The sequence below is a fragment of the Chlorella variabilis genome (genome assembly GCF_000147415.1).
Source record: "Chlorella variabilis unplaced genomic scaffold CHLNCscaffold_18, whole genome shotgun sequence".
NCBI classification, from domain to species: domain Eukaryota; kingdom Viridiplantae; phylum Chlorophyta; class Trebouxiophyceae; order Chlorellales; family Chlorellaceae; genus Chlorella; species Chlorella variabilis.
The window spans coordinates 433196-445279 of record NW_005435070.1 but is presented as its reverse complement, the minus strand read 5'-3'; the positions used below and the strand labels follow the sequence as shown (position 1 = coordinate 445279).

The 12084-nt window shown below is 68.0% G+C and overlaps 3 protein-coding genes across 3 annotated transcripts in view; all 3 read right to left on the bottom strand.

Annotated features, from left to right (window-relative positions):
* CHLNCDRAFT_36538 (hypothetical protein) overlaps positions 1–6179 on the bottom strand; it is a gene marked incomplete at its 5' end in the record, with an annotated part of 11113 nt that extends 4934 nt beyond the window's left edge. Inside the window, 16 exons of the mRNA XM_005845236.1 lie at positions 1703–1851; positions 1937–2100; positions 2208–2489; positions 2607–2688; positions 2844–2975; positions 3112–3196; positions 3309–3515; positions 3677–3769; positions 3936–4090; positions 4391–4525; positions 4670–4735; positions 4878–4952; positions 5119–5217; positions 5368–5525; positions 5703–5850; positions 6036–6179. Of these exons, the coding sequence (XP_005845298.1) occupies positions 1703–1851; positions 1937–2100; positions 2208–2489; positions 2607–2688; positions 2844–2975; positions 3112–3196; positions 3309–3515; positions 3677–3769; positions 3936–4090; positions 4391–4525; positions 4670–4735; positions 4878–4952; positions 5119–5217; positions 5368–5525; positions 5703–5850; positions 6036–6179 (2174 nt within the window). The remainder of the gene's footprint in view (positions 1–1702; positions 1852–1936; positions 2101–2207; positions 2490–2606; positions 2689–2843; positions 2976–3111; positions 3197–3308; positions 3516–3676; positions 3770–3935; positions 4091–4390; positions 4526–4669; positions 4736–4877; positions 4953–5118; positions 5218–5367; positions 5526–5702; positions 5851–6035) is intronic.
* Positions 6180–7252: 1073 nt separating this feature from the next.
* CHLNCDRAFT_137023 (hypothetical protein) lies at positions 7253–10292 on the bottom strand (the record flags this gene model as incomplete). Its single annotated transcript, XM_005845235.1, has 8 exons — positions 7253–8023; positions 8230–8319; positions 8469–8533; positions 8635–8741; positions 8947–9104; positions 9305–9415; positions 9607–9740; positions 9920–10292. The coding sequence occupies 8 exons, from the start codon at positions 10290–10292 to the stop codon at positions 7253–7255; spliced, it is 1809 nt and encodes a 602-aa protein (XP_005845297.1).
* A 227-nt stretch (positions 10293–10519) lies between these two features.
* The window catches only part of CHLNCDRAFT_137022 (hypothetical protein), a gene marked incomplete at both ends in the record, with an annotated part of 4745 nt that continues 3180 nt past the window's right edge, over positions 10520–12084 (bottom strand). Inside the window, 3 exons of the mRNA XM_005845234.1 lie at positions 10520–10680; positions 10830–10926; positions 11074–11191. Coding sequence (XP_005845296.1) covers positions 10520–10680; positions 10830–10926; positions 11074–11191 — 376 coding nt within the window. The remainder of the gene's footprint in view (positions 10681–10829; positions 10927–11073; positions 11192–12084) is intronic.

The following is a 12084-nucleotide window of genomic DNA, read 5'->3' as shown; positions in this document are numbered from 1 at the left end:
TGCGGTACTCCTACGGCGGCGGCAAGTTCAAATTGAACAAGCAGGGCTCCACTGTGCTGGGCCCGTGCGAGGCCTGCGGGCAGCCCAGCACGGTATGCATGGGGCACCTGCTGAACCCAGCCCGCCTGCTGTGCCCAGAGTGCGAGGTGGGGGATCAGCAGGCCGGGGCAAGGTGACGGCAGCCGCCACAAGCCGGGCCCGCCGCCTGGCCCGCCTTGCACGGGCAGAACCAACAGAAGAACAGCCGACAGCTGCACCTTCCCCCATCGCCGCCCTGCCCCAGGATGCGCCACCAGCTGGTGGCTGCCCGCGGCTCTGCACCCCTGCCTGCACCCTGCCCCAGCTCACCTTCTGGCGGCCCTCCCAGTTATCCCTGGTGGACACCAGCCTGTCGCCGCCGAAAAACGCCAGGTGGGGTGCCGGCGTCGTGCTGCTGAACACGGCCGCGTCGTAGCCGTACTGCATGCCGCAGCGGGCGGCCACGCTGCCGGCCTCAACGGCATGCGCTACGGCTACGACAACGCGGTGTTCAGCGGCACGATGCCGCCACCCTACCTGGTACTAATTGGCGGCGACAGGCTGGCTATCACCAGGGACACCTGGGAGGGACGCCACAAGGTGCGCTGGGGCAGGGTGCAGGAGGGGGTTGGCTGGGCTGGCGGCCAACCAGCTCCTCTCTGCTCCTCGCTACGCCCCCGCCTGCCCTCCCCTCCCTGACGCAGGATGCCATCCGGCTGGAGGAAGCGGTGGTCTTGACGCCGTACACCTCTGCAAGCAGCCGCTTCTTCTCCACCATGTATGGGGCGAGAACGGCGGTGGAGGTCAAGTCACCCTGACCGATGTGCTCACCCCCTACATGCCGGAGAAGATGCGGATGCTGGCGGAGGTGTACGGCGTCAAGCTGGAGATCCACCTCTGGGACCCGGCACACAGCACCGCCGAGCCGCGGTTCCGCTGCTTTACGAAGGAGGCGAGCTGGTGCCGGCTGCAGCCAGCTGGTGCCAGCTCACCTTCTTCGTGAAGCACCGGAACCGCGGCTCGGCGGTGGCGTGGGTGCGGGCCCAGCACCCCAACCTTGACCCGGCCCTGCAGACCTTCGATGAGCACGACACACCGGTGGGTGGTCTGCGGCTGGCTGCCTGCTACCTGCCTGCTTGTTGGCCTGGCAGTGGCAAGACTGCGGCAGGTGGCAACAGCAGGGCGCAGCCCTGCAGCCGGTTGGCGGCGTGCCTGCTCGCCGCCACCGCCGCCTCCACGTCCTGCTGCTCGTGCGGAGCCAAGGGGGATCTGTGAGCGGCGGCGGCGGCCCAAGCGCGCCGGCTGGCGGCGGCTTGAGATGGGCTCCCAAAAGGGAGTTTTGGGAAACAGACATGAGTGATCACTCTAATGATACTCTGAAACTATAATACTTGAAAACAGGGAGGGGTGTAGGTGTGTGTAATGCGGCCAGCGGTACTGCAAGAAGTACAGGGTGGCAGTACACACTGGCAGGGACTGCCGGTGCTGAGGCAGCAGCAGTATGGCAGCACGCCGAAGGGCAGCAACAGCAGCCGAGGTGGCAGCAGCAGCAGCAGAGGAGGGCAGCAGCAGCGGAGGTGGCAGCAACAGAAGAGGTGGCGGCAGCGGCAGCGGCGGCAGCGGCGGCGGCGGCGGCGAAAGAGGGCAAGAGCAGCGATCGCAGCAGGCAAACAAAGTCGCTGACCTCAAACAGTCCATCAGCGTAGTCTTCCCCGCGCCGCTAGAGCCCATCAGCGCGGTCAGCACGCCGGGCCGGAAGCTGCCGCTGATGCCCCTGAGCAGGAGCAGGCGGCCGGCGTGCGGGTCGCTCGCATCGTCGTCGGCCCCGATGGACTCGTAGCCCTGCAGCCAGCAAGGTGCTTGGTGGCTGAGCACATGTTGGGGCAACTGAAACACGGTAGCTTGCCGCAGGGCGCACCGAGGGCAGCGCAACAGAATACTTGAGGTCCTGGAACGTCATGCGCACGGGGGTGAAGGGCAGCGCAGACTTCCCGCCACCACCGGAGGGCGCCACGCCGCCCTCCTCGGCATCGCCGGCAGCGTCAGCAGCGCCTGCCGCATGCTTCCCGCTTGCGCTCGTATCTGCAGGCCAGGCAGAGGGGCAAGACGCAAGGTGAGCGCTGGGGAGCCGAGCGGGCACCTGCTGCCAAGGCAGTGTAGCAAGCGCCAAGCCGCAGCAGCAGCCACACTACCTTCGTCCGCCTTGATGTTGGTAACCTTCCTCCGAGGCACGATGTTCAAGAAGGAGGAGGCTGTCATGAAGAGGGAGGTGTTGAGCAGGGTGGAGCCGATGCCCCAGGCAAACAGGCCCAGCCACACCCAGTGGTATCCAAGAAAATAGCCTCGCTGCTCCAGGAACAGCTGCCCCTGGGTGAGGCCCGAGTCGCCCAGCGCGGGGGTGTCCCAGTTCTCGCTCTCCAGCTCGTTGACCGCCAGAGCTTGCAAAAAGTAGGCGACCGGGTTGGCGTACCCTGCAGCGGCGCGGCGTGGAGGGCATGGGAGCTGGCCGTGCATAGCTTGGGGCAAGCCCGCGCGGCGCCATGCGCTGGGGCATGCAGGGAAGCTTCCTCAAAAGGGAGGGCACTCACACACGCCCTTCCAGGGGCCCGTCAGGTTTTTGTAGTTCACGATGTAGCCGCTGGCAATGGTGAAGATGAGGATGCACAGGTTCTGCAGCGAAGCAGGGGGGGAAACGGGATGGGACAGCCTGCTGAAGGCTGGCTGGCTCGGGCAGGCGCCAGGTGGCGAGCGCCGTGCACGCTCGCATGCATGCCAGGCTTCCTGTGAAGAGCAGCAGGATCTCAGCTACCCTGGCTGCTGCCCACCTGCAGGGCCGCCGCCACAGTGATGGTCTTGGCAAAGACGGCGAGCAGGAAGAAGAGGGAGAGGCCGCAGACGCCCGCCACAAACATGATGCCCCAGAACACCAGCAGGCGCACGGAGATGACAAAGCCGACCTGCGCAGGGGGGAGGGCCGTGAGCGGGGGAAGTGCTGGTGGTGCTGCATGTGTGCGCATGTGTGCTGTAAGGTGTAGCAATGCACGGTTTATCGCACTCTGTGCGAATACGGCATTCCAGGGAAATGCCGCCCACCATGAAGTAAATCATCGCCGTCCAGATGGTGGCTTCCGTGGCGATGAGCGGCATCTGCAGCAGGATCTCGGGCAGCGCGAAGCACCTGCGGGCGCGGGGGGCGGCAGCGGCCGGTGCTCTCTTCAAAATGCAGTGTAGGGGGGCAGCGCCATGGCGGAAGCAAGCGACCCCTGGTGACAGCGGCTGCGGGGACCCACCATGCCGGGTGGAAGTGTGCGTCGCGGTGCTTGTAGTAGGTGGGCAGGCGCTCGATGAGCAGGCCGGGGGCGGCAAAGGAGACCATGAACTGGGTCATGATGGAGAAGAAGGAGACGCTCAAGTACATCTGGGCATCCTGCAGCGTCTCGCGGCCCTGCCCCAGAAACAGGGTGCCGACGGCGATGGCCATGATGACGCACTGCCCTCTGCAGGGCAACATGGCAGGCCGGGGGCAGGCCGGGCTGCTCAGCATGCCAGGCAGCATGATGGAAGGCAGGGCAGCAGCCGCCACCCAAAACTGCCGCCGCGTGCAAGGTACCGGAGCAGTGCAGGGTCCCAGGCGCCAGTGGCAGGCACGCAGCCTCACATGCGGATCGCGATGAATGCTCTGTTGCGCATGAACAGCTTGGTCTGGCGGCCGAGGCAGGCTTTGAACAGCGTCCACTGGTCCTGGCCGTACCTGCGACAGCGGGGGAACACAGCAGGAGCACATGGGGGCAGGGAACGGCATGCCGCTGTTGCCATGGCGCGTGCTGGCAGCTGGACAGGAGAGGCATCAACAGATGCCGAACGCTTGCCAGCCGGCTGGGCCGCGAGCCGCCCTCTCCTCCGACATCCCTGCTCACTTGTGCACCGCAAGCTCGCCGTGCCCCTGCACCTCCTCCTCCGGCGACAGCTTCAGCTCTTCAGCAAATGCTTGGCCCGTCTCGGTGGCCCGGTAGGCATCTGCCAGCTCAGCATCCGACACATACTTGTACTCCCCCTTCCCAGCCCAGTACATCTGCAGCAGCACGGCGCAGAAAGCAGCCCCTATTCGTGCCGGGCCTCTTCCTTCTGCGATGGTCGGCACATGGACCAGGCAACCAGGCATGGGGGCCAAGGCCGGCGAGCACGCAGGCAAGGCAGCCGGGCAGGGAAGGGGCGCAACGCAACCAAGCAGGCGTGCAAGGCAGGGCAGCGAGGCGGGCCGCCCACCCATTGCTCTCCCACAGTGGTAACCTCCTGCAGGCCAGCGAGCAAGGATAGGGGCGTGAGCAAGCGATAGTGGTAACTGCAGGCGAAGCAAGGCAGGGCAACTGACGCGGCTCAAAGCTCGACTTGCCTGCAGGAAGTCTGCTGCACCCTTGTCACCGGGGCATTTGAAGCCCTGGGACTCAAAGAAGGGCAAGATGAGCTCCCGAGGGCCGTGGAACACCAGCCTGCCTCCAGACAGCAGCTGCAGGGAGCAAGGGAGAGGTGGACGGGCAGGGAGGGAGGGTGGGGCACAAGGGTCAGGGAGGGGAGGGGAGGTAGGCACACGAGCGCGCGGCAGGCGATGCACAGGTGCCGAGGTGGCGCTGCTGAGCTGGCGCCAGCTCACGATGATGTCATCAAAGCAGCCGTAGGTCTCGGGGGTGGGCTGGAGAAGGGACACCAGGATGGTATTCTGCAGGGCAGTTGGCAGGCAAAGCAGCCCGTCAGCCGGTGCTCCCTGGTGGTGCGCACTCCCGTCAAAGTGACAGCCGTTGCAGCTGCTGCCTGCAGGAGCAGGCACCGTGCAGACGCAGGGCAGGCCCTGGGGTGCGCACCATGCCTGTCTGGCACAGGGTGCGCAGGCGGTTGCAGATCTCAAAGGTGGTTGCCGAGTCGAGGCCGGTGGAGATCTGCGGGAGCGACACGGCAGCGCAGGGCGCATCAGAGCGGCATGCGTGAATGGTGGGATGGGTTTGCGAGCAGCGTGCCTGCAGGCGACGGCGCATGCACGCAATCCATGCATGTAAATGCTGCTGCCACCTCAGCATCGTGTCAGCGCCACATCAGCAGCCTCACCTCGTCAGCAAACAGCACGCTGGACGGCCCTACAAGCATTTCGCCAGACGTCACACGCTTGCGCTGCCCCCCCGATATGCCGCGGATCATGGAGTTGCCCTGCAGCAGGGCAGGCGGCACGCGCCAGCTTGTCCATCAGCCAGCGTGTCCCAACCGCCAGCCTACCTGCGGCTCGCCTGCATGCCTGGCCCGGCACGGCCACGCCCAGCAACAGGCCGCCAGGTGGAGCCCCGCCCTGAGCCCACGCACCACCAGAGTGTTGGCGCATCCCTCCAGGCCGAGCGCCTTGATGGCAATGTCGGCAGCCAGGCGGTGGTGCTCCCCCTTGGCATGCATGTAGGTGGCGACTGCGGGGTCTGGGATGATTCCCAGCTCTCGCTCCTTCTCCTCCAAAATTGTCTCGATGGCTTCAGGCAGAGAGCACATGGCAAATACACGCGGCCAGTGAGGAAAAATGCAGAGCTGTAATGAGGACCAGCAGGCGCTGGCCCCCCCTGGCCGGGCCGAGCAGCGTGCGGGCAGGCAGGCAGGCAGCCTCGCAGGCAGCGCGCGTGGGGAGGCAGCCGGGCGCGGCTGCCGCTCACGCTTGCGAGTGCGCGACGTCTGGCACAGCGCCGCAAAGCTCAGGGTCTCCGTGACCGTCAGTTCCCCAAAATGGATGTCATCCTGGTTGATGTAGGCCGCAGATCTCTCCACCACAAACTCCCCAAACGACAGCCCGTTGTAGGTGAGCTCATCGGCCCTGACCTGCAAGGAAGGTGCCAGCAGGGGAGCGGGAGGCCAGGCAGTCGACCAAAATGGCGGGCCTCAGCACGCGCCACGTGCGGCTGCCAATTGCGGCTGCCAGGTGCCTGTTCCAGGGCAGCCAGGCAGCCAGGCAGCCGTGCATCGTCCCAGCCCCCGGCCAGCGCATGCACCTTGCGCCCCTTGTCCCGCTTCAGCTGCCCGGAGAGGGCCTTCATGAAGGTGGACTTGCCGCTGTCGGGAGGGCCCAGCAGCAGCGTGAGGCGGCCCGGCTTGAGCACAGAGGAGATGCCGTCCAGGATGTGCACTTTGCGCATGCTGCTGGTGGGCTTGCCGCTGACGGCATGCCGCAGGTGCTGCATGCACGCAGCGGCAGGGCAGCACGTCAGCTACCTGCGGTACCCCAAGGGGCCAGGCGGTACCCCAGGGGCAGCCCAGGGCAAGGCGCAAATACGGGCAGCGCAGCGAATACAGGCAGCGCGGGCCCCGCCTCACCTGGGCGACTCGCACCAGCGGGTTGGCTGGCGGCGGCTCCACCTTGGCCGCCAGCCCCGTCACACACAGGTTGCGGAAGCGGAGCTGGACGTCGTGCATGGGCACCCCCGCGTTGTCAAACCGCTGCCGCACTTGCTTCATGAGGCCCATGACCTCGTCGTCCTCATCCAACGCCAGCTTGCTGACCTGCTGCACCAGGGCGTGCCGCGCCGATTTGCGGTGCAGGACATCCATGGTGATCGACCTCTGCACGCCGTCTGCGCCCTTGACCACCACGCCCGGCTTGAGCTTGGCCATCTTGGCCAGGGCGGCGGCCTGCGCGGGGCAGGGGGGGATCAAGACCTGGGTGACCCGGCGGCGGCGGCAGGCGGCGTGCGCCCGGCGGCGGCCAGCTCACGCAATGTCAGAAACTGACGATCCGCATTGTTTCCCAGATTCCTTCCGTGAAGCTCCCGAGCGTGCATTTCAGCGGCCTGCCCCCCTAACACACCTGCAGCTCGGCGAATTCTTCCTCTCTGTGTTCCACCACGGCCATCGACACTCGGCTGAAATCATTTCGTTCTACGGTGAGGTCGCCCCCGATCGCGGTGTTGAGCCCGTTCATGTTTTCGCCAGTTTACTGGGATGGCAACCTAGGGCATTCACGCGTCGGCCGATTGGCCCTGGCGCGCTGCCTAGCAAACTCCTCAAGGGCCACTCAAGCAAGTGGGGCCGACAGATCGAAGGAGGCAGCGCTGGGTAGTAGGTAGTCACCCCTGGTGCCGGTGCGCTGTGATCTGGCGGCATAGCAGGCGTCGTCCTGTGGCTCTCAGCAAACGTTTGAGTTCCAGTCTCAGATCGCCGCTCTGAGTTACAGGGAGGCGCCCAGAGGCGCAGGGGGGATGCACGGCGCCATTCAACGGCCATCCGCTGCTGCTGCGGCCCCTGCCGCCGCTGCGGGCGGGGCTCCCGGCGCCGCCGGCGCTGCCGCAGCGCTCGCCGGCGCCGGCTCCACGCCTCTGATGCTGTACTGCAGCAGCCGGCAGTCCACGCCGCCCACGGTCAGCGGGTGCCGCCGGTCGGCCTTCAGGCGCAGGCCCCTGGTGGCCTCGGGGTTGCCGCTGAGCAGGAAGGCGGCGGCGCCGGCGCACTGCCGCTTCAGGAAGGCAGACAGGTCCCACCACGCCGCCCGCAGCACCTCGGCCTCCTGCGCAGCTGCCGCCGCCTCCGCCTGCCGCTGCTGCGCCGACCCCGGCGGCGGCCTGGCCTGCTCCCTGCGCGCCCGCTCCTGCTGGGCTGGGTCTGCCTCCTCGTCCCACCACGCCTCCACATCGCTGCCGCCGTCCCGGAAGGCGCCGCTGAAACCGCCGCCGCCGCCGCCGCCGCCGTCCGCGGCGTCCTGGTCAAAGCTCTCTGCTGCGCCGCGGCCCCGCAGCCGCTGGCCCCAGGGCGGGTTGCTGACCAACACCGCCGGCCTGCGAGGCAGCTCCCAGCCCGCGCACTCGCCGTGGTGCAGGCGCACCATGCCCTGCACGCCCGCGGCCTGCACGTCCCGCAGCGCCAGGCTCAGGGCGCCCCGGTGCACGTCGTTGCCCCAGGCCTCCACGCCCGCCGGCGGCGCGTGCCGGCCCGCCGCCGCCTGCTCCACCGCGGCCGCCCAGGCGTCGCGGTCGAAGCTGTCGTGCCACTGCAATGCACGAGGGGGAGGGCGAAGGCGCACAGGGCGAGGGTGTCACTGGCCGCCCGCCTCGAAACACCAGCCAACACCAGCCAAGAGTGTGCTTGTGTGTGTGTGTGTGTGTGTTCGCGCGCCCCCTGCGCCCTGTTCCCAGCACACCCAGCAGGCCCCAGGGCGGCTGCAGCTCGCAGGCTGTCTCCCGAGGGCAGCCAGACCTGCGTGAAGGGCCACCAGCGGCGGAAGCTGCCGGGCGCGGTGTTGGTGGCCATGAGGGCGGCCTCGATCAGGAAGGTGCCGCTGCCGCACTGCACAGGGAAGCGGCGGGCACACGCTCGTGTTCAAGGCGGGGTGTGCTGCGATGAGGGCGGCGGCCAGCTGTCGCCATCCAGGCATCGCCGCCGGCGCAGCTGCCGTGGAGCAGGCGAGGTGGCCAGCCTCCAGGCAGCCAGCTCACCATGGGGTCAGCCAGCACTGCAGGCAGGGGGCAGGGCGCAGAGCAGCGGGCGGCAGCGCCATCAGCTGGAGGCCCAGCGGCAGGGCACCGAGCCCTTCCGGCCGGAGGAACCCTCACACCCACGCATCCACACACACACACGCATCCACACACCCCACGCCCGCACCTGCGCCCTCCTGCTTGCACAGCTGGTGCCAGCCGGACATGTGCAGTATCCCGGCGGCGGCGCTCTCGTTGAGCGACGCCCGGTGCATGGCCTGGCGGTAGCCGCGCCTGCACACCGCAGACGGGCAGCATCCAGCCCGCCAAACTCACGCGTCAGCAGCTCAGCTGGCCGTAACCTCCCCAAACACTGCCCCCAGCGCTCTCCAGCCCGGCCCAGCCGGGCCGCTGCTCTCATGGCGGCGCTTGCTTCGGCGCAGCGGCAGCGACAGCAGCAGAGGCGGCGGCAGCAGCGGCAGCGCGCCTGTGCAGGGACGCGCCGCTCATGTCTCGGTAGATGGACAGGCGGTCGTGGTAGGCGGTGCAAAAGAGCGGCATGTCGGCCACGCGCCCCGGCTCCGGCGGCAGCGGCTTGGACCCTCGCCGGTCGCGGATGGCGTCGCACACCGCGTCCTTGCCCCGCACCAGCAGCAGCTGCGGGGGCGTCGGTGGGGGTTGGGGCGGCAGATGAGAGTGAGTCCACGCATGGGGCAGGCGCGGGAGCGCGGGTGCGCGGAAGGCGGGTTGTGGGGGGGAGAGGGAGGGAGAGGCGTGCATGTCCCGGCCAGGACATGCCGGGCGCTTCCCCTGCCGCCGGCACTCCCCTGGCTGTCGCAAGCAGCGGCGCGGCGCACCTGGGAGGAGGAGAGGTTGGAGCAGCTCCACACCCGGCTCTCCACAGAGAAGGTCTGCCCCGGCTCCAGCAGGGCCGACCAGTCAGTCACATCCCGGAACGCATCATACACCTGCCGAGCAGACGAGGGGCGGGGGATCGGGCCAAGCTGAGGTCCGTCGCAGGGGAGCGGCATGCACTCGGCAGGAGAATGGCCGGCTGGGTAGAAGGAGCGCGCCGCAACATGCTCTCAAAACCTCGATACCATGCATGGGGAGGGCATGTGGGCAGAGCGCTGCCCGCCCGCTCGGCTCCGCCCCTCACCTCCTCTCCCGCCGGCCGCGTGCCCTCCAGCAGCGTTTCCTCCAGCAGCATCAGCACCCGGATGGCGGAGCGCAGCCACAGGTTGGCTCGGTAGCCCGTGGCCACATCTCCGGTGAAGCTGACCCCCGCCTTCCCTGCACGCGCACACACAATTTCAGAATGCAGGGCGGCGGGCCGTTTCAAGGCTGGGGTGGGACCGCACAAACAGGTCCATGAAACAAGCAAGTGCTGCTGTAGGCTGTTGATGTTCTCCTGGCGGCCAGCGGCAGCCGGCACAAGGCGGGTGACGTGCCTGGGTGGACGTTGGTGGCACCGATGGCGGGCCCCAGCAGCTCGGCCGCCACAACAGCTTCCAGGCCGGGGTGGCTGGTGGCGAAGAAGTGGTGCTGCCCCGGCTCCAGCCGCTGCCTGCGCTGCTGGATCTGCGGGTCACGCTGCTCGGAGCGCTCCCGCATGGCCCGCACCAGCTGGTGCGAGGGGCAGTCGCTGTGGTGGCGCGGCCGCCACTGGCTGCCGCCGCCGCCCTGCTGCAGCGGGGTGCTGCTCAGCCCGCGGCGCGTGGCGGGAGATGCTGCTGCCTTGGGAGCTGTCAACCCGCCGCAGGGCCCCGCTCGCCGGGCGCCCCGAGCAACTGGGCCAACCCCATCTCGGGCCAAGCGCAGCGCACCGCTCCGCACCACTCCCATCATCTCTCACGCGCCTGTTTAAAGGATTTGCATATGCATGCGGCTCTGCAGCCCATCCTGTCTGGGTCCCGCTGGCGGCCAGCTGGCGGCGCCGCCGCCCTTGTCAGGCACGGCCTTTCGTTCTGTTTGCTGACTCAATTACATGCCATCACTGACCTCTACGCGCGACTGGAATCCATAAAGACAACAACACAGCATCAAAACTGCTTGGCTAGCCACACTGCGCCTCATGCCGCCGCCGCCTCCAGCGCAACCCCGGCGTCCGTGTGGTGGCAGCGTGCGGCCCCGCCAAACTCCAGAGCAGCGCCCTCGAACTCGAACGCTTCCAGCAGCTGCTTCTGCACCCCGCCGCGCTCGCTGCCGCCGATGCGGTACTCAAACAGGCGTACTGCACCGCAGAAAAGCGACATGGCAAAGATTGTGCGACAAGGTGGCGGCGTGGAGAACCCTTGTTGCCTTCATGGTGCTGGATGCGAGGCATGTGGCGCACGCATTGAGGCGACCCATCGAGACGCAGCTGCCGCCTGCCCCCCCCACCTGTGGCGGCGGCGGTGAAGGACTCTTCAGAGAAGGGCCGGAAGCCCTCGCGGGTGGGGCACTCTACCTCAGCAAAGCTGCTGCGCCGCGCTCTGATCTGCAGCAGCCCAGCCCAGCGCTCAGGCAACCACCGGGCTGGCCGTGCATGCCGCTCGAGCCTGCTTTATGGGCGTCTGAGCGACCTGCAGCGAGCGCGCTGAATGCGCTCGGGCCAGGCCCAGCCCAGGACAGGCAGGCCGCTCACCTGCACCTCCACGCCCCGCCGGGTCAGCGGCTGGGAGGCGGTGAGCAGCAGTGTTGTGTCGCTGGGGCAGGGCGAACTCTGAGCGGTGAAGATCGAGTTCCATGGGTGGAAGTCCCAGCTGCAGCAGAGCCACGCGCAAATACAAATGAAGAGCAGGGCAGCATAGAGCGCCTGGCTGGCGGGATCCGCCGCCGTTCGCCCGTCCTCGGGCGGCCCGCCGCCCTCCAGCCCGCCCGCCGGCTGCTTGCCTGTAGTTGCGGGTGCGCACCCCCAGCAGCCACAGGGTCGGCATCCAGGCCTCGGGCACCAGCGGCGTGGGCAGCTTGCCGCCCGCCAGCGCGAACGCAGCATGCACACCGGACTCCCTGGCGGCGCCGCCGCCGCCACCACCACCACCTCCGCCGCTGCTGCTGCCAGCAGCGCTGCCAGCAGTGCTGCCTGGAGCTGCGGCCGAGGGGCTGGGGCCGAACCCGTGCGGTCCGGAGTACCGCTTTGTCCCCTCGCTGCTCCCGGCATTTGTGGATGCACTGCGGGGGGCGAGACCCGCACTTGAGGCAGCGGCGACCGCCGCCGCTGCCGCCACCTCCATCGAGCAGCTCACTGCAGCATGCATGAGCTTTGATGGGGTAGTGACCAGCTCCCTAGATACCGCTGGTATGCCAGTCCGGCAGGCGGGCCCTGCCCGATCGCCAGGCTGGCAGCGACAGGCATGCAAGGACCCGCTCACTTCCCGTCTCCGCCGGAGGAGACGGCGGGCCCTGAGCCGTCGTGACTTCACCCTGGCTGTTGCACTCAACCGCCAGATGTGTGCCGCCGCCCGGCGGCACAAGCGCCAGGTGAAGCGCAAGAGGGGTCGTGACCTGGCACGGCTCGAATTCGATGCCCCGGCTGCCTTCCACAGGCTGCTCAAGGGCAAGGGGGAGGGCGCGGACCCCTCCATCACGGCCGGTGATTGGAACGGCCACTTCCGGTCACTATTGGGCTACACACACGTGGCTGCCGCGGGCAGGC